General features: G+C 42.1%; 1 protein-coding gene across 1 annotated transcript; it reads left to right on the top strand.

The window, feature by feature from the left end:
- Positions 1 to 1299: 1299 nt before the first annotated feature.
- LOC105441756 (mucin-5AC-like) lies at positions 1300 to 27187 on the top strand. Its single transcript, XM_030981379.1, has 18 exons — positions 1300 to 1554; positions 4083 to 4340; positions 5124 to 5291; positions 6465 to 6696; positions 9144 to 9550; positions 10204 to 10702; positions 10917 to 11233; positions 11524 to 12022; positions 12236 to 12552; positions 13140 to 13385; positions 14040 to 15089; positions 16177 to 16387; positions 17342 to 17496; positions 18229 to 18439; positions 23871 to 24025; positions 25159 to 25399; positions 25918 to 26034; positions 26817 to 27187. The coding sequence occupies exons 1-18, from the start codon at positions 1552 to 1554 to the stop codon at positions 27185 to 27187; spliced, it is 5457 nt and encodes a 1818-aa protein (XP_030837239.1). The 5' UTR covers positions 1300 to 1551.

Below are 27187 nucleotides of genomic sequence, written 5' to 3'. Positions count from 1 at the left end.
CGACCGATGATCGGCGGGCCGCCAAAATACGCTCGGTGCCCGGGCGTTCGCTGCCCGGACACCGACCTAATCGACCGTTCGTCGTGGAGCGATTTAGGTCAAAATTCAAAGCCGCTAGGTCAAAGGTTGCTGACCGATTTTGAACTCGCCACCCAGTGACCGACTGATCTCCAAGCGGCGACCGGGCGGCGAACGCTCAGCAGCCTTTGACCTAGCGGCTTCGATTTTTTACCTTAATCGATCGACGGCGAACGCACGGTTAGGTCGGTGCCCGGACGGCGACTGCCCAGGCGCCGAGCGTACTTTAGGCGGCGAGTGAAAGTGAGCAGGCGCCGCCCGAATTTTAACTCTGCACTAAAACTTCAGTAGAGACCGAGCGATGCCCTACAAAACAAGCGGTGCCCAGGCGGCCGCCACTCGGTGCCTGGGCGAAATTGGCTCAAAACTATCCTTGTAGATTTTGCACCCAAGATTTGTATGCAAGCAATATAAGCCAACCCAGATGGTCTATATGGGTGTAACCTGGGCCCCACTTGTGTAAGTAAGACATGTGTCCCACATCAGTCCAATAATATTTTGCACCCAAACTTTGTATGGAATCCATATGGGCCATCTCACCCTGGGCCCTATATGGAGAAACCTTGTTAGTAATAATTGGGCAAAATATGGGCTATCCCATATGGACATTATCTATGGGTTTCTTTCTATATGGGTCCCACATGGGCATACCCTTATGGGCTCCATAAGATTTTGCACCCAAGATTTGTAGTGGGACCCATATGGGCCAACTCCAATGGCCTATATCCGTTATACCCTTGCCTGCGCACTCGTGCACCGAGTCATGAAAGTGTCATGCATAGCTGATCTTTGAACTTGGCGTCTCTGATACTGCCTTACCAGGTCATCGGTGGAGCGTACAGTGCTGTACAATAGATTTACCTGGGAACAATAGAAAAGTCTTCTCATGTTTATGTATTAGAGTGTGTGGTTGCTATATCTTGCTAAGTGCTTGTTAGCAAGCAACCAGAGGACCGACTGCTTTAGGTCCTCTCCGAGGGACCTGGTGATGAGGATTAATGCCTTACCAAAGGGTATACTAGCGCATCGACTTGGTTTCGAACCTGGGTTGCAGGAATACGAAACCACTGCTCTACCGACTGAGCTATCGCGCCTCCTTATGGGAATTTCATGATTTGAGTAACAAAACCTGCTTTGTAATCAATATTCTAACACTTTTAATAAGAAATTAAACAGTGTGTAGTTGGAATATTTGTACATGTCAATTTCTTTGGATTTGAAATACCAGGTGCAATATAACTAAGGTCTATTCCAAACCTTTACCACTAAACTTCATTCGGTGTCCAGTGATTCCCTAGATGTACTATGATTTCATAATTACCCATTTTTTTTCTGCAGGATAGTAACGTTGCTGAGTTGCTGGAGGAGGGCGCTGTAGTGATCGCGCAATCCCTCTTCGAGAAAGGTCAACACCTTGTGGCGCTATCATACTTGGCCAGGGCAAAAACACCAAACGCTCTCTTTGCGAAAGCAATGGTATGTTTGCATTTTCATCATTTTTAACATTATTCAATTTAAAAAATGTTGACCAAGTTTGTATTTTAAAAGGAATTGAAACATATGTCAACAGATGAAAACTGAGTGTTTGGCCCTATCCCCTTTGCATGTTTCTTACCATTCATATTTCAAAACAATTATTTTTGGAAATCATACAAATATGGCACCAGTATAATAACTAGAACTGCAATCGCATTAGAACAATGTGCATATGCATTGACACCAATGTTTTCACTTAACAGAAGAAAGAGCTTCTCTCGGGACTATCCAAATCAATTAATTAGAAGTATGTAGCATCTAGAAGAGTGTAGATAGGTACGGTAGGCAGAATTAAAGAAAGGCTTCAAAATCGGCCTGAAAAGACAAAACGGCACTTGGACAGTCACGCAAGAGTGTTTTTGGACCTTGATAGGATAGGATGCTAGAGACTATGACTGTGAAATTTGAAAGGAATCGGGATAAAGGAAGGGACCTAGATAGGGATCACAAGCGCTACATGCAAAACGAATGGGATTTTGGGGAAGAAGAAGAAGAATAAGAAGAATTCAGAACAAGACATTGACAAAAGTCGTCAATGCAATAAAATTTATCCTTTCAACGTTTAATAGCCATTCACATTTGATTGTAATATTAATGTACTTTTTGTTTGGATAATAATAAACTTCAAACTCAAACTCAAACTCTTCAAACTTATCAAAATGCAAATTTTTGTCTTTGCTTTGGATTTGATGTAGATGCTCCATGTGTTGGCATCTATGGAGACAGAGGGTAAACCACTTGATGAGATCACAGTAGACACACTGGAGAAGCAAGGAGATTTCTTGGACCAGTCCAAACACACTCTCTTCCTTACAATGGAGAGCATAGCTATGGAACAAACGAATGTGAGTGTCAAAATGCTCATATTATTATAATGATAATAATTATGATAATCATTATCATCAGCATAATCATAATCTTCATCATCTTAATCATTACCATAATAATAACATCAACAACAAAAACACCCAAAACAACAACATCAACAATAATATATTTATAGAGAGCAGAAGTCACATTCACCATTCCTCCTTCTTTTCTCCTTTTTCACTCCTTTTTTACTCCTTTTTTTTTTTACTCCTTTTTATGCCTCCGCCACCGAAGGTGGTGCCGGAGGCATCATGTTTTCGGGTTGTCCGTCCGTACGTCCGTCCGTCCGTACGTCCGTCCATCCGTACGTCCGTCCGTCCGTCCGTACGTCCGTCCCGTTTGACCGTTATCACAATATCTCAAGAACCATTTAAGATTTAAACTTAAGACTCGGGAATAGTATTTATCACCATAGGAAGACGATCTGATTAGATTTTGGAGTACGTAGGTCAAAGGTCACAGGTCACAGAGGTCAACTTATGAAATTCCTTGTATTGAGTTTGTTAGCGCGATATCTCAAGAACCATTTGAGATTTAAACTTCAAACTTAAGGATAGTATGTATCACCATAGGAAGACGATCTGATTAGATTTTGGAGCACGTATGTCAAAGGTCAAGGGTCACAGAGGTCAACTTATGAAATTCCATACATTGAGATTGTTATCATGATATCTCAAGAACCACTGGAGATTTAAACTTCAAACTTAGTGATAGTGTGTATCACTATAGGAAAACAATCTGATTAGATTTTGGAGCACGTATGTCAAAGGTCAAGGGTCACAGAGGTCAACTTATGAAATTCCATACATTGAGATTGTTATCATGATATCTCAAGAACCACTGGAGATTTAAACTTCAAACTTAGTGATAGTGTGTATCACTATAGGAAAACAATCTGATTAGATTTTGGAGCACGTAGGTCAAAGGTCAAGGGTCACAGAGGTCAACTTATGAAATTCCATACATTGAGATTGTTATCATGATATCTCAAGAACCATTTGAGATTTAAACTTCAAACTTAAGGATAGTATGTATCACCATAGGAAGACGATCTGATTAGATTTTGGAGCACGTAGGTCAAAGGTCAAGGGTCACAGAGGTCAACTTATGAAATTCCATACATTGAGATTGTTATCATAATATCTCAAGAACCACTGGAGATTTAAACTTCAAACTTAAGGATAGTATATATATCACCATAGGAAAACGATCAGATTAGATTTTGGAGTACATGTATGTCAAAGGTCATAGAGGTCAACTTGAAAATTTCAGACTACATGTATAGGACTTGTCATGATATGTCAAGAACCACTTGAAATATGTTCCGTTACTTAACCCGTACTTAACTGGGCTATTTTGAGCACCTCCCTGACTGGGGGGGGGGGGGGGGGAGGGGCCGATTGCCTCGAAATTTGGCACGCGTCTTGAGAAATTGCGCAAAGCAAGAGACCTCACTATTATTTAAATTGCTCTATGGCGGAGGCATCATTTTCGACTGCGCGCAGTCAAAATTCCATCTAGTTTTTACTTCTGTTTTACTCCTTTCTTCTCTCTTCTCATTCTTGTATCCTTGTTCATCTCCTTTTCTCCATCTCCAGCCGCTCCATGAGATAGTCCTGACTCTCCTGGAGGAAATCGAGGCGGAGCAGGCCTCCATCATGGGGCAGATATCCACCCTGGAGGCCAACAACAATCCAGACATCTCCAACCTTTCTTCCATCAGACACAGCTCCTTCATTGTAGAGACCACCAGAAGCTCCCGCCGTAAGAGGCCCTTACATGGCTACAAATGGCTATTCACGGATGTGATGCAGAGAGAGAACAGGACCCTGCCACAGTCTCAGCACCCTGAACAAGTAAGATGAAAAACAAGAATTCTATGTATCATGATATCTTCATGACTCAAAGCACACTCAGTTTCACCTCGGGACAATCTCACGTGAGGATACTCCCCACACAGGGAGTTCATAAAGAGAGAACTATATCTTAGTCTCAGTATGCTGAACAGTTAAAAAAAAGCACTGAAGTAATTCCCAATAGTGCATGCATTCTTACAATCTATTAATGTGAGATAACGACTAGACTTTCTTATTCATGCAGAGCTTATTCTTATGGTTAATCTTAACTATGTCTCCTCTAATTTTTAACATAGGATAGATGTTACATGTATGCTTATGTTTATGTAAGATCTCCATGTTTAAACATATGGCAGTATGAGTTTAACCAAAATATTTGTTCTACACTTGTTTTGATAATAAGTGTTGAAGTTTTGATCTAATTCTGAGGAGAGTTATCAGGTGCATACGTTGGAAGAAGATAAATTGAAACAAAGGCTTAAAGTTAGTGATTTTGAGGGCTTATTAAACGGATTGCAATTTAAGGTATTGATGGAGCATTTAACCCCAAACATGCAAGTCGGTGCTGGAGTTGAAATACAGGACTTAAATGTAAAACAGATGAAAATTCTATGATTATTCTGTAACAGTTCTGTTCATGTTATGTCATACAAGCCGGTAATTCTAGCAGAAAGCTTTGTGATGTTACCTGTATCTATATCACATGTCCCTACAAATATTCCAGTGGAAAAGAACCAATTTTTATTTAAAAAATCAATATTCCTTACTTCTTCCACATCCTAGCTGTGTCCTGTCCCGAGCCGTTGTTATCTGGCAGCCCTGAAACTGTCTCACTCACATCTACTTGAGCAGAATCAAAGATTGATAAAGAGAGAAGATAAGATCATTGAATCAAACGCTGAACTCAAGAGATCTTACGCTGAGCTCACGGAACAAGTCCTTCAACTCACCGTAAGTTTCACCATGTTGCTTTAGCATTTGATACCTGGTTTATTAAACAATGCTCGTAATTGTTAATATTTGTGGACCAGCTTTTGAAGTCACCTTTCTCCTGACTGCAAGAATCACCACATCGCTAAACATTTGATAAAAAGTTTATTCAATAACGCACATACGCACAAATAAATGGCACTTAAACAACACCAATCTTAAAGATACTATATCCCTTTTGCAGCCGAATATTCTGTAGAACTTTGCAGGAATTATGGAAATTTAGTATTCAAATAATGCAAGGAAACCCGTTTACATTCTAGACTTCAATGTCAGACACTATTGAGTGACTCACTGACCTTTTTTTTTCTTTGGTAATAATTACATAAAATCGTCCTTGTTTTCACGAAGTGACGGTAGTGAGGAAAATCGTAACGCAAAGTGAATGCAATTTTTTTTCACTACCGTCACTTTGTGAAAACAGCGACGAAATGAGCTGTAAAGGGTACATGAGCATTGGTCTGCATCAATAGCCCACTACTTGTAATGGCCAAAATTAAACTGATTGAATCTTTGTGCAGCACAAAAGGAACGATCATTCGGCAAAAGGGTCTGAAAATCAGACTATTGCTTAGGTAAATAATTCATAAAATAGTGTGTGGCTAAAATAATTAGCTGAGACTGATTGCCAAATAAAATAAAATCAAGAAGAAGAAGAAGCAATCACTTATGTCGATTCAACAACTAATGGTTGTTATTTTCCCACTTAAAGCCATTTTCAAGCCCTTTTCGTTTTAATGGAAGTTCTAAATTAGTGTTGTCTTTCAAATGCCGTTGGAATTTAACCTTTTCATTTTTGGGGGCCTGCAAACGGGACAGAAAGTAAACAGGAAGTAAACAGAGAAGTACGTTTTACACTTTGACCTATACCTACCTATCTAAAGTCGAAATATTACTTATCCACTTGACCACAAAACCACCCTTCCATATGATTTCAAATCCATAGAAAGGCCTTGAAGAGATCAAGCTTCAACAAGCCAATTAAGGCTCACCACCAGGCCCCCGGCCATGGCACCAGCCCCTTCTTTAACAGCCCCCTCTGCACCAGGCTCCGCTGCACCAACTCACGCCACATCTGCTTGTGCCACGCTAAACGACCCCTTTTCACCATACCATATGATTTCAAATCCACAGAAGGACCTTCAAGAGATCAAACTTCAACAAGCCGAAGCTCACAACCAGGCCCCCACTGCACCAGCCCCTTCCATACCAGCTCGTACCACACCAGCCAACCAGGGTGTGACTGGTTGGACCCCATCGCCAGCCCCCCAAGCCACTTCATCCCCTCAGCTGCCCCAGCAAGCTCCCCAGCAAGCACCCCAGCAACCTCCTCAGCAGCCTCAACATCCGCTGGCTTCCAGACAAAGTAAGTTCCTGCTGGTGTTTTTTCTCCCTGTTTCTGTTTGCAAAAATTCCTCCTAGTTATATTCTGCAGCGAGATTTTTGTGGGATTTTGTGAGATTTTGTGGGATTTTGTGGGATTTTGGATTTTTTGTGGGATTTTGTGAGATTTTTTTGTGGGATTTTGTGGGATTTTTTTTGTGGGCCCACAAAATGGGTATATATATATATACAGTGAAACCTGCTTTAGTGACCCACCTGTATGTAATTGACAATCTTTTCTGATAGAAACCTGACGTACTAGAGGAACTTGTACATAAAGACCACCTGCTTATAGAGACCAATTTTCTTGTGCACCCTTGAGTGGTCTTTATATTCAACTAAATTGGTTTCCGATCGATCAGATTTCAATGAAATTTGAAATGAAGGTACATGATATCAAAGATGCAGACTGAGTTCGATTTCGGAGAACGAAGTTCAAAGGTCGAAGGTCATAGCTCATTAAATATGCGAAAAAATACACATCTGGTTTCCGATCGATAACTTTAGTAATGTTTGACGGATTTTAATGAAATTTGTTATGAAGGTTCATGTTATCAAAACACAGGTTAAGTTTGATTTTGGAGTAAGTAGGTCAAAGGTCAAAGGTCATAGCTCATTAAATATGCGAGAAAATACATATCTGGTTTTCAATCAATAACTTTAGTAATGTTTGACGGATTTAAATGAAATTTGATATGAAGGTACATGTTATCAAAACACAGGCTAAGTTCAATTTTGGAGTACGCAGGTCAAAGGTGATAGCTCATTAAATACCATATTTGAATCTGGTTTCCAATCGATAACTTTAGTATTCTTTGACGGATTTTAATGAAATTTGATATGAATGTACACGGTATCAAAACACAGCCTAAGTTCAATTTCCGAGTATGTAGGTCAAAGGTCATAACTCATTAAATATGCAAATCTGGTTTCTGATCCATAACTTTAGTATTGTTTGACGGATTTTAATGAAATTTGATATGACCTAATAAACAGAACACTAAAAAATAACCTCTTTTGGGAGTGTATTTTAAGTGATTTTAAAGTATGGTGCCTTTTTAACTAGATTTAAACATTATCAACACGTGCCTTCATTTAAACAAAAAAAGTACTCCTGTTTACGTTTTCATCTAACCTAAAAACAACCAATTTATCATGCGACTGGAGTAACGTGATTCCACTTACCTCTGTAAATCAAGTGTTTATGACCAAATAACCACTTGACCAAGCAACAAGTTTTTTATCCGTTAACCGATGGTGGTGATAAATAAGTAATTATTTGGTCTTTTAAGCACCCTTATCAATTGGTTTCACAGGTTATCCAAGGTTGATGGTAATAATCATGTTACTTACACCGGCTAATCGTCTTATTGTTCTATCCGTGAATCTCTAGTTGTATTAAATTAGTAATTTTGAGGTGTCTTACACACCTCTTTTGAATGGTTTGAAAGTACCATAACTTTCTTGGTGATGATCACGTGGCTCAAGCTGATTACTAATCTAAGCTGTGAATACGTGATATTTAGGTGTGAAAAATAAGTAATTATGAGTTGCCTTAAAACACCTTTTTAAATGGTAGCCAAGGTTGCCATAAGTTCCGCGGTAATGATCTTGTGACTCAAATGGATTATTAATCTAAGCTGGGCATCTGTGATTTTTAGGGGTGAAAAATTAGTCATTATTAGGTGTCTAAAAACACCTTTTTAAATGGTTTCAAAGTTACCATAACTTTCTTGGTGATGATCACGTGGCTAAAACTGATTACTAATCTAAGCTGTGAATCTGCGATATTTAGGTGTGAAAAATAAGTTATAAGTTGATATTGACGTGATTTTCATGTGATTTTGTTTATTGGGGAAGGTTCATGGTATCAAAACACAGCCTAAGTTTGATTTCGGAGTATCTAGGTCAAAGTTCATAGCTCATTAAATATGCGAATCTGGTTTCCATTCGATAACTTGAGTAATGTTTCACGAATTTCTATGAAATTTAATATGGAGGTACATGGTATAAAAAATACATGTACAGCCTAAGTTCGATTTGTGAGTATGTAGGTCAAAGGTGAAAGGTCATAGCTCAATAAATATGCAAAAACACTAATTATATATAAATGTGGTTAATTTCCTTGCCTAGTAATATGATAGTATAGTCCAATGGAGGTAACTTGTTCTGACGTATATAGGCCATTTGTACCCTGCGAGAGGATGCTACGCTTACGCTAATAACGTGAAACTTAAAAGACTTTTTTGTCTGTTTCAAGTGACAAATTTATTAATGATGTCCTTTGCAGTGATTAAGTTTGGTCAACCTCAGGAATACAATTTTGAAGATGTAATGCCATGTGGACTAACATATTCTCGTAGAATGTAGACCTGAAACACATTTTTTTGAGAAACGTCTTGAACCTGGGTCCATTCTTCTTATTATCAGGTGGTTCAATCACCAGTGGAATGCCATCCAAGTCTCATGGTGTTGTCCCCCCGGCCATGTTCTCACCAGGCTCTCCATCCCCCTCGGCTGCAGCCAGACCTACCCCTGCAGCCCCCGCCCAGGTACCCAACAGGGGTTTCGTCAGCACCCCTGAAAGGGGCATCGAAAACGTGACTCCACCCGTGGTGGCCTCACCGGGCCTGAGCCCCTTTGCAGGGACACCAACCAAACCACTGGGCACAGGAGGAGAACCAAGCAAAGCGAGCCTCCAGCCACTGGGGATTGCTAATCAGAATATGACTGACAGACAGAGGCTGACTATAATGGCAGTTGCTGCTGCTACGGGAGGGGGTTCCCCTTCCCCTGCTTCACTTCATACTTCTGCACAACCTCAGCCAAAGACACAGGTAAGACCTTGCTCATAACTAGGAATCTGTTCTGAATCATACAGTTTTAATCATAGATTTATAGAAGTAAATATTACTTTCATTCCAATAAATATATGAAAACAGAATGATTATCTCACTCCTTTCACAACAACATCAATGTCAGCTTGATAAGTATCATTACAGTGCGAACATTGAAGACCCTGGTCATTTTTTTAAATACAAGAAATAGAATAGAACCCTTCTATTTCTTTATTCTTGGTACCAGTCTGTCATGGTTCATAATTTCACTTTGGGTCGGTTTTCGAAGCCCTTTTTTTTTGGGGGGGGGGGGGGCATCCATGTACCCAGACAATTTTTCCAGACAAGTTCCTATTTACTAACTTATTGCTTTGATATTCATTACGTGTGCACAAAACTTATCAGATGTGTACACATGTACTCATGTGCCTTGAAACAGGCCTTTTTCACTTCTTACCAAGGAATAGGACATATGTTTTCAGTGAAGCAAAACTATAAACAAGCAAAAATTTGCCAGAGGATAGAAATTTTTCAATTTCTAGATCTGTATGTATCTTCCTAATGACTGAAATAGCAGCAGGGAGTTGTAATTTCCCCCTTTATGCTGTATTGATTTTGATTCCCTGCGTTCTTTTCTCCACTCTCAACAATAGTTCACAGGATTTGCTCCCAGCCCCGCTTCTGCCACCTCAAAACCAAGTCCAACCTTCGGCAGCTTCTCATTCTCGCCAAGCACTGTCAAACCAGCGCCCTCTATAGCCCAGCCAGCCACCACTCCCTCCTCTGCATCCTCATTCACTAGCTTCTCCTTCGGCATGTCTACCACCACGTCTGCTCCGTTAACGTCCACCTTATCATCAGCGGGTGTCTTCAAGCCTGTAGGACCTTCAAAGGCCACTCTCCAGCCTGCAGCTGCAGCAGCAAGATCGTCAGTGGTCTTCGGCAAGCCTAACCCTAGCCAAGAAGCAAGGTCCGCATCACTGGTGTATCCAGGGTTCTTTGCCTCTCCGAAAGGGTTTGCCGGCTCTCCACAGGCTGATCAGACGGTACTGTCCTCCAGGAAGCCGGGACAGAGTCCTCTGGCCAAGGAGGCTGCATCGCCCAAAGAGGCAGACACACCCAAGTCTGTATCCTTAAAGTCAGAGGGTGAAGGTTTGTGAAATTTGATCAAAATTTGTTTTCTTGTTATAAAGGAATCCCAGGATGTGTGTACAGAAATAATGTAATTGTAATAATAATATTTATACAGTGCCGGTATCCGCCAGGCTCTTACGCTCATAGCGCTTTACACATATAACCCTGGCTGTAGCCAGTGGAATGCCATCCAAGTCTCATGGTGTTGTCTCCCCGGCCATTTTCTCACCAGGCTCCCCATCCCCCTCTGCCGCAGCCAGACCTACCCCTGCAGCCCCCGCCCAGGTACCCAAAAGGGGCATCGTCAGCACCCCTGAGAGGGGTGTCAAGAATGTGACTCCGCCCGTGACCACACCGGGCCTGAGCTCCTTTGCAGGGACACCAACCAAACCCCTGGGTGCAGCAGGAGAACCAAGCAAAGTGAGTCTCCAGCCACAGAAAACTACTGACAGACAGAGGCTGGCTAAAATGGCAGCTACTGCTGTTAATGGAGGGGGTTCCCCTGCTTCACTCCTTCCTACTTCTGCAGCAGCTCGGCCAAAGATACGGGTAAGACCTTTCTCAAAACTATGATTCTGGTTAGAATCATAAAGTTTGAGTCGTGGAGTATTGATTTATAGAAATAAAAATTGCCTTCATTCTAATGAATATGAAAACAAAGTGATTATCTCACCAGTTTTGCAACAACATCAATGTCAACGTGATATGTATTATTGCAGGTGAAAAGTGAAGACTCAGGCCATATTTTGAAAGACAAGAAACAATGAATGAAATAGCAATGGGAGTTGTACTTCCTCCTATTATGATGTATGCTTTCGTTCCTCTATTCTCTACAAAAGCTCACAGGATTTACTCCATGCCCTGCTTCTTCCACCTCCAAACCAAGTCCAGCCTTCGGCAGTTGCTCCTTCTCGCCAAGCACTGTCAAACCAGCGCCCTCTATAGCCCAGCCAGCCACCACTTCCTCCTCTGCATCCTTATTCACTAGCTTCTCCTTCGGCATGTCTACCACCACGTCTGCTCCGTTAACGTCCACCTTATCAACAGCGGGTGTCTTCAAGCCTGTAGGACCTTCAAAGGCCACTCTCCAGCCTGCAGTTGCAGCAGCAAGATCGCCAGTGGTCTTCGGCAAACCTAACCCTAGCCAAGAAGCAAGGTCCGCATCACTGGTGTATCCAGGGTTCTTTGCCTCTCCGAAAGGGTTTGCCGGCTCTCCACAGGCTGATCAGACGGTACTGTCCTCCAGGAAGCCGGGACAGAGTCCTCTGGCCAAGGAGGCTGCATCGCCCAAAGAAGCAGACACACCCAAGTCTGTATCCTTAAAGTCAGAGGGTGAAGGTTTGTGAAATTTGATCAAAATTTGTTTTCTTGTTATAAAGGAATCCCAGGATGTGTGTACAGAAATAATGTAATTGTAATAATAATATTTATACAGTGCCGGTATCCGCCAGGCTCTTACGCTCATAGCGCTTTACACATATAACCCTGGCTGTAGCCAGTGGAATGCCATCCAAGTCTCATGGTGTTGTCCCCCGGCCATTTTCTTACCAGGCTCCCCATCCCCCTCTGCCGCAGCCAGACCTACCCCTGCAGCCCCCGCCCAGGTACCCAAAAGGGGCTTCGTCAGCACCCCTGAGAGGGGCGTCAAGAATGTGACTCTGCCCGTGACCACACCGGGCCTGAGCTCCTTTGCAGGGACACCAACCAAACCCCTAGGTGCAGCAGGAGAACCAAGCAAAGTGAGTCTCCAGCCACAGAAAACTACTGACAGACAGAGGCTGGCTAAAATGGCAGCTACTGCTGTTAATGGAGGGGGTTCCCCTGCTTCACTCCTTCCTACTTCTGCAGCAGCTCGGCCAAAGATACGGGTAAGACCTTTCTCAATACTATGATTCTGGTTAGAATCATAAAGTTTGAATCGTGGAGTATTGATTTATAGAAATAAAAATTGCCTTCATTCTAATGAATATGAAAACAAAGTGATTATCTCAACAGTTTTGCAACAACATCAATGGCAACTTGATATGTATTATTGCAGGTGAAAAGTGAAGACTCAGGCCATATTTTGAAAGACAAGAAACAGAATAGAACCCTTCTATTTCTTGGTACCAATCTGTCATAATTCATGATTTTACTATGGACCGGTTCTCAAAACCCATTTTTTTCTGGCATCCATGTACCCAGACATTTTTTAGCAAGTTGCTGTTTACCATCTAAAGTTATTTTGCTGATAAAAGGTTTTGATTGCTCCAGCCCCACTAGTTTAAACTTACTTTTTCCTTTACAAAATGTCATTACATATGCACAAAACTCTCTTCTTTTTTTTTGCCAGAGCATAAGAATTTGTGAATTTCTAGATATTTGTGTGATGTCATCCTCATGACTGAAATAGCAATGGGAGTTGTACTTCCTCCTATTATGATGTATGCTTTCGTTCCTCTATTCTCTACAAAAGTTCACAGGATTTACTCCATGCCCTGCTTCTGCCACCTCCAAACCAAGTCCAGCCTTCGGCAGTTTCTCCTTCTCACCAAGCACTGTCAAACCGCTGCCCTCTTCAGCCAAGCCAGCCACCACTCGTTCTGATGCATCCCCATTCAATGGCTTCTCCACATCTGCTCCTTCAACAGCAGGTGTCTTCAAGCCTGCAGCATCTTCAAAGGCCACTCTCCACCCTGCAGCAGCTCAGCCAAAGATACAGGTAAGACCTTAATAGCTAAAAAACTATGAATCTGTTCAGAATCATAAAGTTTGAATCACAGAGTATTGATTTATAGAAGTAAACATTGCATTCATTCTAATGAATATGAAAACATACTATAAAGCGATTATCTCACTCCTTTCACAGCAGCATAAATGTCCACTTGAAAAGTATCATTGCAGGGTGAACATTGAAGACCATGGCCATATTTAGAAAGACAAGAAATACAATGGAATCCTTTATCGCAGGCAGCACGCCAGGTCTGTCTTCAAAAACCAACGCAGAGGTGCAGTTGAAGGCACCACTTTGTGCTTGAACCAATTGATGGATTCCCGCCAAACTTGGGTCATGTATGTATCTTGCAGAGGCATTGAACTGATTTAAGATCTTGGGGTCAAAAGGTAAAAGTTCACAGGGCTCATTATGTATGCAAAAATAGCTTGTGATCACAATTTATATTCTGAGAACCTGTCAATGGATAGCAAAGAAATGTGCCTGCCGCATACTCCTGCAGCAGATCTGTGGCAGATCTGCTGCAGATCTTTTTTGCAACTTGGCAATCCCCTAGGATATGTGCATGATATATATGATGTACATGTAGGTGTTACTACCACTAAATTTGTTTGTTGTTGATTGTTTTTCTTTTTTTCACAGTCATCAGCCAGCCTGAAAGCAAAGCTTACCAATGAATATGGTTCATGGGACTGTGATGCCTGTTACTCTAACAATGCAGCTGAGTCTCCTGCCTGCGTTGTCTGTACTGCACCCAAGGCAGTGCCTACCTCTGGTGCTAAGGGTGCCGATGCCGGTGCTCCTAGCACAAGTTCTGCACTTGCAGCAAAGTTTGCCGATAAGCCTGAGTCATGGGACTGCGACGCCTGTTACACTAACAATGTAGCTAAGTCTTCTGCCTGCACTGCATGTACTGCTCCAAAGCCAGGTACGGATCCCAAACAACCTACCGGCGCTAGTACCAGTACAGGCGCCGTCGGTGGTGCTTTTGCTTCTCCATTGGGGTTAACCTTAGGATCCAAGCCAAGCGGTGCACGTACTGGACTTGGCTTTGAAAGTTCTCCGACCGCTGGAAGTACCACTGGTAGTGGTGTCGCCTTCAAGGTACCTGCTGGGTTTAGCTTGTCTGGAAACTCTTCTGCCTCGAAAAGTTCCACCCTGGACTTAACAACAACTGACGGTGCTGCATCCTCAAGTGTAGCATTCAAGGTTCCTGCAGGATCCAGCCTCTCATCTCAGTCGACACCTTTCACAGGATTAGTCTTTGACGCCAAAAAAGATGACACCCATAAGCCTAAGGAGAATGATAGTGCCATCAAGGCACTTTCAACAGGCTTCACGTTTTGTGCAGCCGATAGCAATGAGGCAGCACCATCAACTTCTACCGGTGCAACCGCTCTAGGTGGTACCTTGGTCACGGACAAGTTCACCTTTGGTAAATACGTGCCTACGTTCTTCTTTGGTAGCAACGACAAATCCAAGTCTGATGCAGGGTTCGCCTTCGGTCAACCAGATGCGGGGGAAACCAAGGAAGGGAACCCATGGTTCACCTTTGGTAAACACAAACCTCAGTTCTCCTTTGGTGGCAAGGACAAATCCAAGGCTGATTCAGGATTCTCCATCATTTTTCCTTCAGCTAAACCAGATGCAGGTGAAACCAAGGAAGGGTACCCATTCTCGAGTGCCCTCAACGTGAGTGTATTATCACAACCATAACATACAGGTGCCCATAAGTGTACATCATCAAATGATAGTATATGAAGTAAGATTGTAAGATTGTAAGATTGTAAGATTGTTTTTACTATATCAGACTTGAATATTTACATATGAGTCATTGGTCTGATGAATGCTTAACACTGCATGTGGCTAATTGTTTTGTTTTTAATAGGCAAATTTGCCAAATACACAATGACAATACACTTTTATAACAGGTAGAAAGAAGATAAGTATAACTTAACCCACAAGTTTTTTTTAGTTTTTTTAAAGCGGTATGAATTCTTGCAGATTGAATTCTATACAGCTAATTTACATGTATTTCAAAAAATTTGTTGAAATTTGAGTTGAATTTGCTATCTACCAATTATTTTCCGAATTTCTTTTCATTGATTCTTGCCAAACTTGCCCCAGTCACTTTAGGGCCTTGGGCTCAGTTTCAGTGATGTTAAAATTCTTGAGCTCGTATTCAACTAAAATTTAAACTTGCGCTAGGCTTACGATAGACTTTGTTTGAAATCTTATCATGCCACAGGCCTAATTAATCCCCATTGTGCCAAGCCCCGGCCTAATAATCTGAGATAATCTGATTCACGCGATGGTTCTATGAATATATAGCGTGTGCGAAACACACAGCACAGTCCAATAAGCATGAACAATAACTGCTATTACGAATGCGTGCTTGCACGCACATGGCAGTGAATCATATAGCTCGCATGCACAAAACACTGTAACGGTAACGTGCATGCAGCCTCATGGCATGCTATGAGTTAACAAACGAAATTATTCTGAGATCTACTTTTTCATTTTATTAATCATGACTATAAAGCTAGGGCCTGGTTTGACTGAACGAGTAGAATATAGGGACCTTTCGGTCTGAATACTAATCTTTTTTCTATCATTTGTATGCCAGTAATTTTTTCTTTGATTCCTGCCAAATAACTCTTGGTCACTCTAAAGGCTTTAGATTCAATGTAGATAAACCTCTTTTGACTAATAAGTTAGTAATCTTCTTGATGCTGATTTTGTACCATTTTTCTTCTCTTTTATTCTTGTCAAATCAAAGTCCTCGATCTCTGATTCTGAGTCCAAAGCAGACGCCTCATTAGCATCCTCTACACCAAGCAAACCTGCTCTGACCATCACCGACATAGCCAAGTCTCAGGGTTTATCTTTCACCTTCTGCATGGACCTCGATGAGAAGGTGGAGCAAGTGGAAGATGTTAACTTTAAGCCCATCTTCCAGATGCCAGAAGATTATGAAGTCATCAGGACGGGTGAGTGCACCATGTTTTTAACAAAAAGTATCTAAACACATTTTTGCAGGGTTAGTGAAACCACAGGCACACCACCAAACCAACTCCAAATAACTGATTTTGAGCCATTCAGGACAATGTAATATTTTTTTGGTCTTTTCTGGGTTTTCAGATGTTTGTCTTGCTGGTACAACTTTGTTTTGAACTTTCACTGTAATTGAAGCAATGGGTGAGGTGGGGGTTCGATTATTAGTCATAGGAATTTAGATTATCCAAGAGTGGAAGATTTTATCTTTGAGTTTTCTCCTTCAGACACATCTCCAAGCGTGTAATGGATTTGCGAAGTGCGAGAGTGATACCTCCCTTTTTTTTGCTCTGAAGAAGAGGGTTATGAAACCAGGAAGGCAGAATTTAGAGAATGGATCAAAAGTGTATCAGTTATAGTGAAATCTTCATGAATTTATTTTGTGTAGAATGTATCTGAATTATTCAGAGCTCTTGTTATGCTAAGTTGTTGTACTTGCTTACTATAGGCCCTACATATAGTTATAACTAAAGTAACGTACTAGGCAATTGCATCATTTTAGCAAGTGCAATGGCAAGAATACCATGACTATACACTTTACAATATTGAGTAGATAATTATGTGTTGTGGTGGATATAAGTCAATGGACCAGGATCACATGGTTTAGTGTTTACTTGACCCATATCCCTGTCAACATACTTAACATTGTTTTTTGGCATAGGTAATTAAGGTACCTGATAGGAAGACATTCCTTTAATGCCAGATCGAGTGCCTTAATTGCTACGGTAGCTTGGCTAAAGCCAGGGTAATAATGTAACTTTGTTTTTTTAAGCAAAGTAGATTATACATGTACTTGTTCATTGGCTGTGCTATATCAGTGCATCTATAATTATTATAATTTAAGTATGTTTTTCTTTTCGTATTTAAAACAAAAAATTCTTAATCTGTAGGAGAGGAAGGAGAAGAAGTGAAGTTCAGTCACCGAGCCAAGCTGTACCGTTACGATAGTGATGCAAAGGCATGGAAGGAGAGAGGTGTGCATGATATCAAGGTTCTCTACAACTCTCAAGATTGTGCCTATAGGATCATCATGAGGAGAGAACAGGTTAGAACAAAAACATTGACTTCATCAAAAAGAAGTAATGTTAGCCATTCAACATTTTATAACACACATTTCTGTGTGGTCTGCATATCCTAAAGGAAACCTCACCCCATAGAATAAGTGTAGGTTTTGTGGGAAATGAGATGTATTCCTGCCCTTTATTGGAAACTATTACTTACCAAAGTGTAAAAGAGATATATAAATGAAGATATTCTTAGCATGATGTAATGCCTTTTAGCATGACATGGGCGCAGCCATTTTCGTGATGATTCTATGAATGAGCGCGTGCAAAACACACAGCACAGTCCATTAAGCATGAACAATAACTGCTATTACGAATGCGTGCTTGCACGCACATAGCAGTGAATCAATGGTTAGCTCGCATGCACAAAGCACTATAACGGTAGCGTGCATACAGCCTCTTTGCATGCTATGAGTTAACAAACGAAATTCTTCTGAGATCTACTTTTTCATTTTATTAATCATGACTATAAAGCTAGGGCCTGGTTTGACTGAAGGAGTAGAATATAGGGACCTTTCAGTCTGAATACTAATCTTTTTTCTATCATTTGTATGCCAGTATTCTTTTCTTTGATTCCTGCCAAATAACTCTGGGTCAAAAGGTCATGGTTTTAGATTCAATGTAGATGAAACTCTTATGACTAATAAGTTAGTAATCTTCTTGATGCTGATTTTGTACCATTTTTCTTCTCTTTTATTCTTGTCAAATCAAAGTCCTCGATCTCTGATTCCGAATCAAAAGCAGACGCCTCATCAGCATCCTCTACACCAAACAGCAAACCTGCTCTGACCCTCACCAACATAGCCAAGTCTCAGGGTTCGTCTTTCACCTTCTGCATGGACCTCGATAAGGAGGTGGAGCATGTGGAAGATGTTTACGTTAAGCCCATCTTCCAGATGCCAAAAGATTATGAAGTCAGGACGGGTGAGTGCACCATGTTTTTAACAAAAAGTATCTAAACACATTTTTGCAGGGTTAGTGAAACCGCAGGCACACCACCAAACTAACTCCAAATAACTGATTTTGAGCCATTCAGGACAATGTAATATTTTTTTTGTCTTTTCTGGGTTTTCAGATGTTTGTCTTGCTGGTACAACTTTGTTTTGAACTGTAACTGTAATTGAAGCAAGGGGTGAGGCAGGGTTGGATTATTAGTCATAGGAATTTAGATTATCCAGGAGTGGAAGATTTTATTTACCACAATAATTTATATGTATCTACCTATTATTGCTTAGTCCTCTAGACAAAGCAGTCATCAAAATAAAAAAGTCACAGTTGTGCATACCCCACCCCCTATACCACCTGTCACGTGCGACCCGCATGCAACTTCCTCTCTTTTTTTCGCAGTCAATCGATAAGGACTACATATAAGTCACTCGCGCAAACTTTTGAATTTTTGACTCTAGCTAGCAGCGTTTTGGGGTGCCTTTCTTTCTGTCATTTCCAGTTCATTTCCTGTTTTGGTTCGGTTTTTTCACCCTCATTCACTTTAGTTTGGCCGTAATTAGTGTTCACTTTTGCCAAGCGAACTTCCTTTTTTGAGTTCAGTCCTGGGCACAGTTTTTTGTGTACCGGGGCTTTTGCACTGTGTGTGTTTATTTGAATGTTACGGGTATTCTTTGCGCATACCTCGTGTGTTGTTAAAGTGTGTGTTAACGGTGCGGCTCTTTTGTTTGAGCTCGCTGTGCGTTAAGTTCACCCCAGTGGAACACCAGGGTCACAAGCTCACTGAAGCTTCTCACGAAGCATTCACTCGATCAGGCCCCAGTCACACCGACCAAAGGGTTTCGCTGAAGCTTCTCTCGAAACATTGCAGCGTGCGGGCCCCAGTTACACTGACCGTAGGGGTTTTGGCCCAAGTTTCTATAGAAGCAGTGAAGCGGGACGGCCCAGGTCAATCTGACCATAGTGCCAATCTTGAGAAAGCTAGCAAGGCCAAGAAGCCTCCTTCATCCCCCGTTGCGGCGGGTGATAAGAGGCGGAATGGTTCGAGCACCCAAGCTTCGGCCGGGTCGTGGGCTATTGTCTTGGCAGGTGCACAAATTTCGGTGCAAATTTGTCACCCGGCACGTTAGTGGTTCGGTGCCTGACGTAACCCATGCTCCGGCTTGTTTTGTCTCAGAGCTGGGCTCTTTTTCCTCAGAGTCAGATTATTTTTCTGAATTCTTGGATGTCGCTCCTGTGGCGTAATTGTCACCCCATGCAGTCGGCTCTCCGTTAGGCTTTGTGTCTACGGCGCCCGCTTTTCTCGGTGCTTTTCCGGGAGAGGAGTTATTTGACTCAGTGGTGGTCTTACCTCAGCTTTGAGTTGTCAGTGTGACTAGGACTCTGTCTCCCATGTCTCGGAGGTTTGGGCCGCGAGTTGTCCTCAGCCCCGGGTCTGGTTTCCAACGCGAGGTTTTCTTAGGAAAGAATCTTCCTGATATTTTTTTCTTGGCCCAGCTCCGGTGGTAGTGTTCCTTCTTCGCTGTCTACAGCGTTCTTTACCTGATACTCTGCCTCTACTCAGGAATTTAGACAGAGTTGTCTTCCTCTCCTCTTCCAGGGATGACGAGCTGGAGGTTTTTGCCTTGTTTGGAGAATTTATTTCTGTTGCTCGCTCTTGGGCGTCATGTGGACTATTTTCACGTGCACGGCGGACTTTTTGCGTGACATCCCGTCTCTTTAATTGTGAGGGGATTGCCACGGCTGATCTGTTCCTTTGTGGGGACAATAGTGTGTAAATAAGTACCTATCTATTTGCTTACACCAGCTGACATTTGGTTGACTAGCTGGATATCACAATGTCCACGGTCTGCAAAGTAAGGGATAACACATGAATCCATGGATTAGTCCAATATCCATTTTCCCCATCTCCCCCCAAGTCTTTGGCACAAAGTTGAAACACAGAAGCTTTGGTGACAAAGACTGAAAATTAAAAACCAAACGCGACACCAACGGTCCAAATGAAGTAACTGAAGTAACACCAAAAACGAGGAACGCAAGAGTTAAAGTTGGCCAAAAGGCAAAACGAGGAACGCAAGAGTGAAGGTGTCCAAAGGGCAAACGTCACATATTATAATCAGCGTGCCAGGCAGGCCTGCCGGAACAACGAGCAGATCGTCTGGGAGAGGCAGAAGAGGTGGCCACAGGTAGCGGGATAGCAGGGCCGGGGCCATCAACCTGGGAAGGCTACATCGCGGGCACCGCGGCGACAGGCTTACTGGCCGGAGATGGATCGTCCGGAGTAAGGGGTGATGCACCAACAGACAATGGACGGCGACAACGTGGAGTGTCATGGACCATGCTGATGGGGAGGGGCAGGAGGATCCTCATGTGCAGTAGGCAATGAGGGATGCTACAGGCCGGTGACGGGGCCAGCGGAGGTCGTTGAAGGATGGGGCGGTGCCGCGGTCAGCGGAGGAAGTCCAGGGACCTCGCTGTGACCGAGGGGACGTGCAGTGGACCCAGAATATGAGCGCGGAACGGGCGGATGAAGTGAGTTACGATGCAAACCAATGTCGTCATCGATGGTCAACCTTGGTGCTTGGAGGTGTAAAGGAATTTACTTGCTCAGGAACTTCCTATTACGAAGGGTGAAACGCCCGGAGCCATCAACTCGCACGATGTATTGGTCAAATTGCCGGACTTTCACTACAACACCAGTCTTATCCCATTTCAAGGGATGCAGCCCCGTCTGGTTCTGGATACGGACATGATCGCCTACGACAAGTAGCAGAAGCCGTTTAGTGTATTCAGACCAGCCTTCTGCACCTCTCATGTGGCGGTTCCTGAGGCCTTCCATGTGGCAGAGAGATTGTATGGTGGTCAAGGGGAATGGTCAGTCCACCCGTGGCCATGTCCGCTTCAAAGTGTGGATGGCACATAAAGCATCAAAGACAGCACCTTTGTGGTCAACGGGAGCAGTAGGTTTTACATGTCGTGGTTTGTCCTTGCTGCGGCAAACGCTTTCCAAATACGCTTTCCGCATCTTTGGTCATAAGCTGAGCATTGCACCTGCCGGCTGGGGCACTCCTTCCATGTCCTCTTTTGCCATAGTAAGAACATAGTTCTTGTCTCTCCTTGAAGACTCCTTGCTTGGGTTTTCTTGTATGTGCTGCTAGCGGCATCTGTCGAGTGTGAATCCAGGAGTGAGGATGCTGACCGTTTGCCAGCCTCTTTGGCTTCAATGAACAGAAAAACCTCCTAGAGCGTCATTTCCTGACGGCACAGATTGTTGCAAAACAACTACGCACAGCTAGTCTGCGAGGCCCGCGCCTCCTACAAAGCTGGCCGTTCCGGACAAGACAGTATGGCTTGTCTGGTCTTTGTATTCACGGCGACAGCCCTTAATAAACTGAAAACCACGCATGGTGGATGGACGCAGCCCGACACGGACTGGACCCGGCGGAACAGTAGCCGTTTGTGAAAACGCCCTGAAGCTCTGCCTGAGTGGTGGCGGAAAAGGCCGACATTGGCGAAGATTTCTTTTTCGCCTTCTTAGCTCCTGTCCCAGCCGAAACCCAGCCGTCCCAGCTATGTAACCAGAGCCACGAACTCCACCGCTCTCACCCCTAAAAACGGGGGACGAAGCGAACTTCGCGGCCGTACTAAAGCTTCTGCTTCAGCTGTAAGGCTGGTGAGACCGGCACCGACTCGCTTACAACGCTTCACAAGAAGCCAAAGCGAGTCCGAAAACCTTACATTTCACGGCAGCGATTACAGGCATCTCGCTAGAGAAAACAGTGATAACAGAGGTTTACTCCTTTCCTTCGGCCGGCATTTGAGCCGGCCCCGGTTACGCCTGACTCAGTTTCGGGTTCGATTTTTGAGTCTCGGGTGTTGCTTCTCCGGCATCGATTAGACCTTTTAGGCCCGGATTGCCTGGTGCTGCTGTTGGCTTGCCGCCATGTGCTGTCTGCCCTTGTTTGGGTTTAAGTCGGTAGGTGGATTGGTTTTCTCCTTTCCCCTCTGCATGGGGTTTTTGGTTTTTCCTTGATAGCGTTCAGCTGTTTCTTATCACGCGGGAGAGGTCTCACCTGCCTCGAAGGGATCTATCTCTGGATGGATTGTTGAGGCGGTTCAAACTGCGGGTCCCGAAGCTCTCTCGGAGGGTGTGCGTCCTCGTGCAGATACCAGGGTTTTTGGTACCTCCTGGGTTTTTCAGTGGGGTAGCGCTTCATGTCATTAGCTTTCTGGTTTTCGCCTAGCACCTTCGTTTCATGTTATCTTAAGGACATTCCTGCAAGTGAGGAGTGTTTTGCTACAGCGTCTTTTGGGTCGGCATCTTTTTGCCTGGTCCCTTGCTAACCTTTTGTTTGGGACATGCCCGCCGCTTTCATCTGTGTTGGTCTAAGCAATAATGGTTAGATACATATGATTTATTGTGGTAAATTAGTTAAATCAGAACTGATTTTATTATTTACTATATAAATCTATGTATCTACCTATGTCCCTCCCTCCGTCCCCTATCCTTGTTGTATCTGGGACTGCTTTAAGAGAGGAAGTTGCATGCGGGCCTGGTGCGCACGTGACAGGTGGTATAGCAGGGTCTTGGGGTGGGGTATGCACAACTGTGACTTTTTTATTTTGATAACTGCTTTGTCTGGAGGACTAAGCAATAATAGGTAGATACATAGATTTATATGGTAAATAATAAAATCAGTTCTGATTTAACTAATTTGGGGGTTTTCTCCTTCCGACACATCTCCAAGCGTGTAATGGATTTGCGAAGTGCGAGAGAAATACCTCCCTCTTTTTTTTGCTATGAGAAAGGGGGATATGAAACCAGGAAGGCAGAATTTAGAGAATGGATCAAAAGTGTATAAGTTATAGTGAAATCTTCATGAATTTATTTTGTGTAGAATGTATCTGAATTATTCAGAGCTGTTGTTATGCTGAGTTGTTACACTTGCTTACTATACATACCTATTAGTTAGAACCAAACTTACTTACTAGGCAATTGATGATCATTTTAGCAAGTGCATGCAATGGCAAGAATACCATGACTATATATACACTTTACAATATTAAGTAGATAATTATGTGTTGTGGTGGATAAGTCAATGGACCAGGATCACATGGTTTAGTGTATACTTGGCCCATATCCCTGTCAACATACTTAACATTGTCACTTTCGGCATAGGTAATTAAGGTACCTGATAGGAAGAAATTCCTTTAATGCCAGATCGAGTGCCTTAATTATACCACTGTAGCTTGGCTAAAGCCAGGGTAATAATGTAACTATGTTTTTTTGGCAAAGTAGATTATACACGAACTTGTTTATTGTCTGTGCTATATCAGTGCATCTGTAATTATTATAATTTAAGTATGTTTTTCTTTTCATATTTAAAACAAAACAATTCTTAATCTGTAGGAGAGGAAGGAGAAGAAGTGAAGTTCAGTCACCGAGCCAAGTTGTACCGTTACGATGGTGAAGCGAAGGCATGGAAGGAGAGAGGTGTAGGAGATATCAAGGTTCTCTACAATGCTCAAGATCTTGCCTATAGGATCATTATGAGGAGAGAACAGGTCCGTCGAACAAAAACATTGACCTCATCAAAAAATAAGTAACCTTAGCCATTCAACTTTTTATAACACACATTTTTGTGTGGTCTGCATGTCCTAAAGGAAATCTCACCCCATAGAATAAGTGTAGTTTTTGTGGGAAATGAGATTTATTCCTGCCCTTTACTGTACACTATTCCTAATTACCAAAGTGTACAAGAAATATATAAATGAAAATATTATTGGCATGATGTAATGCCATTTAGCATGACATGGGCGTAGCCATTTTCTTGGTGTGTGACATACCAGGCGAAATTGTACATGTATCATGCACCAAGCTTTAGTTCAGAAAGATTTTTTAATTCAATAACAAAACTTTTACTTTTCAATGAGGGAAAATCATAGCTGAAAAAATAAACATTATATTTGCTGCATAATATATAACAGTGGAGCAATTATAATTCATTTATTTTGAAATACTAAATATAGCAGTTGACATATCTATTTCATTTCGGCGAGACCATCACGCATGCACTTACTTATGCAATTTGCGTTCTGACAATTGTAATACAAAGGATGATAGCATGTGAATGAAATACTTCATCACCACACACACACATGGGAAGCAACCATCCATAAATTTCAATAGATTTACTTGATAAACGACTTAAATATACGTCACTTTATCAAGAAAATGGTGATGCCCATGTCGTGCTGAGAAACTGTACATTATTCTTGCCTTATACCACTCTCATACACTTCTGTAGAGAATCTTGTAGATTAATTGGCAAGAATACAATAAAGGTTTAATTTAACATCACACATATTATTCTCACTTTTCTTTAAATGAGTCAGACAGCAGATAGGGTGGAGGAAGGCGAAGGTGGCCTATGTACCCCCCCCCCCCCTCCCTCTCTGATCTCAACTAAGAATGGTCTGATTTAAGTGGGAAATCAACTATTATTACTATTATTACTATCCACAGAGTATTGGAAATGTATACCCCCCCCCCACCCCCCCCCCCCACACACACAAACACTTTGTCCATTTCATGAAAACATATATGGTTGTATTCTATCCACAAAGTATTGAAAATCTGTATAATCACTCTATAATGTCCAGTGCACAGATAAATATTGTTGTATTCTCTCCATCAGGTGTTCAAAGTCTGTGCAAACCACTTCATCACCTCCCACATAGAGCTTTGTCCTAACTCTGGTTCTGACCGTTCATGGGTGTGGTCAGCAATGGACGCTTCAGAAGGAACGGTCCAGAATGAACAGCTAGCCGTCCGCTTCAAGACGGCAGACACGGCCAAAGAGTTCAAGGAGGCTGTTGACAGGGCCAAAGAAGATTTGGAGAAGAATGGAGGAAAGGAAAAGAAGGCTGATGGTGCAGGTACATATCTATCTCCTATTTTGATGAAGTCACCAAATGTCTTCAAGAAACACAATTTGTTTCTTGACAGCAGACATAGGCCCCAGTGACATCTGCTATGTGCTTTATTTTTGTCAAACATATGATTTTGTTTCTTTTTATCATTCCTGCATAAAACAACAACTTGGCTCTTCCTCTATCATTTGACTCAATTTGGTGATACATGTAGATGTTTTATAGCTATACGTTGTTTGTTAAATCAGATATAACATAAAATCATTATATTCCACATGATTTGATTTGATTTGATTTATTGATTTATGATTACTTTATAGTAGATGTAATCCTGTGTGACAATGCATAGGTACTAATGTTCTACTCATTTTCAAGTCATCTATGAAAAATTAAAATATTAAATCTTTCTTTACCGAAGAGCCCTAGCACGTTGACTTTTTTTCAAACCTCTACCTTCCAGTTACAAGACCGCTGATCTACCAATTTTTTATTTGTATATTTTCCCTTTTTTTTCTTCTGACCAGACTCTAAAAGTGCGGAGCCAGTAGTCAGGTCATGTGATCCTAACCTCTCGTCTGTTCTAGCTGAAGCTATCAAGGCATCGTCGGAACCCAACGCTGCAACCTCAACCATTCAATCAAGTGAGTCAGTCATCCGCAGAAATACATGAATTGTTTTACTGGGTTCAAACAAATTTAAAACCTTTTGATCATAATGATCCAATCCAATCCAATCCAGGAATTTATAAAGCGCCAATATCTAGTTGCCTAATCAAAGGCGCTGATGAAACTGAAAAACTACCAAAAATGTATGTCCATGATTCTAACTGAAATCTAAAATTGGTATGTCTTTAGTTGAGTTCTGAAAGTGGATAACTGGTGACAAGAGCGAAGGATGATAATGATAGCCACAATAATGGTTTCTCACATCACATGCTCCAGCAACAATTACTCTGAATATGGGTAAAACGCTTTGCCCAAGAATGTATTAAGCACCAAGCAAAGTTTACACCCAGAACCTTTTTTTTTAGTAGTTAAGAGTCTTTACCAATGCCTTGCTGAACCCCATGTGAATACTATAATATGGCCTGTGTATCACACAACCCTGCTCTAACTTCAATGTTGTAGCACAAGGGTTTATATAATTATGAAAGAATGCATCGAACAGTGTAATGACTATATCACATAGTAAACATAAATTTGATCTCTTCATTGCCGGAATGCTCCCCAGGGAGTGGAGAATGTTCATACATTGTGTGCAGGTAAGCCTGAATCAGATGACCAGGGTAATAATATATCTGCAAAGCGCTTAGACACTTTGTTGTATCGATGTATTGGTGCTATATAAAAGCGGAATATTATTATTATTATTATTATTAATCACAATTTATACAAATTAATAAAATCTCATTATTTTTTTGAAGTCGGTGGCGAAGTGAACCCCGAGGAAGAGCGAGACATCCACTTCCAGCCAATCGTCAAGCTCCCAGACAACGAGTACATCGTCACAGGGGAGGAGCAGGAGGTGGCCATGTTCGTGGGGCGTGGCAAACTCTACCGGTTTGATGGAGGGGTGCGGCAGTGGAAGGAGAGGGGCGTCGGTGATATGAAGATCATGAAGGAGGAGGAGACGGATGTTTATCGAATCCTCATGAGAAGAGATCAGAAACATAAGGTATTCATTGTAATATTCCTGATTTTTAAAAGCATTTTTACTCATTGCGTACGGGAACCGGGTGATCCCTTTATTAGAGAGAAAGTTGTGTTCTGGGAGGAGGTGAAAAATGATTTGTGA

This window comes from Strongylocentrotus purpuratus, unplaced genomic scaffold, assembly GCF_000002235.5.
Source record: "Strongylocentrotus purpuratus isolate Spur 01 unplaced genomic scaffold, Spur_5.0 spur5_scaffold_12, whole genome shotgun sequence".
Lineage (NCBI taxonomy): Eukaryota > Metazoa > Echinodermata > Echinoidea > Camarodonta > Strongylocentrotidae > Strongylocentrotus > Strongylocentrotus purpuratus.
The sequence above is the reverse complement of the archived record's forward strand: the minus strand, read 5'-3'. Positions and strand labels throughout refer to the sequence as shown.

Excerpts from the sequence above, each read along its gene's own strand:
- LOC105441756 (XM_030981379.1), top strand. Across the intron at positions 5,292-6,464 it reads AACAAGTCCTTCAACTCACC|AAGGACCTTCAAGAGATCAA; the intron begins GTAAGTTTCACC and ends TCAAATCCACAG. Across the intron at positions 15,090-16,176 it reads CATTCTCGAGTGCCCTCAAC|TCCTCGATCTCTGATTCTGA; the intron begins GTGAGTGTATTA and ends GTCAAATCAAAG.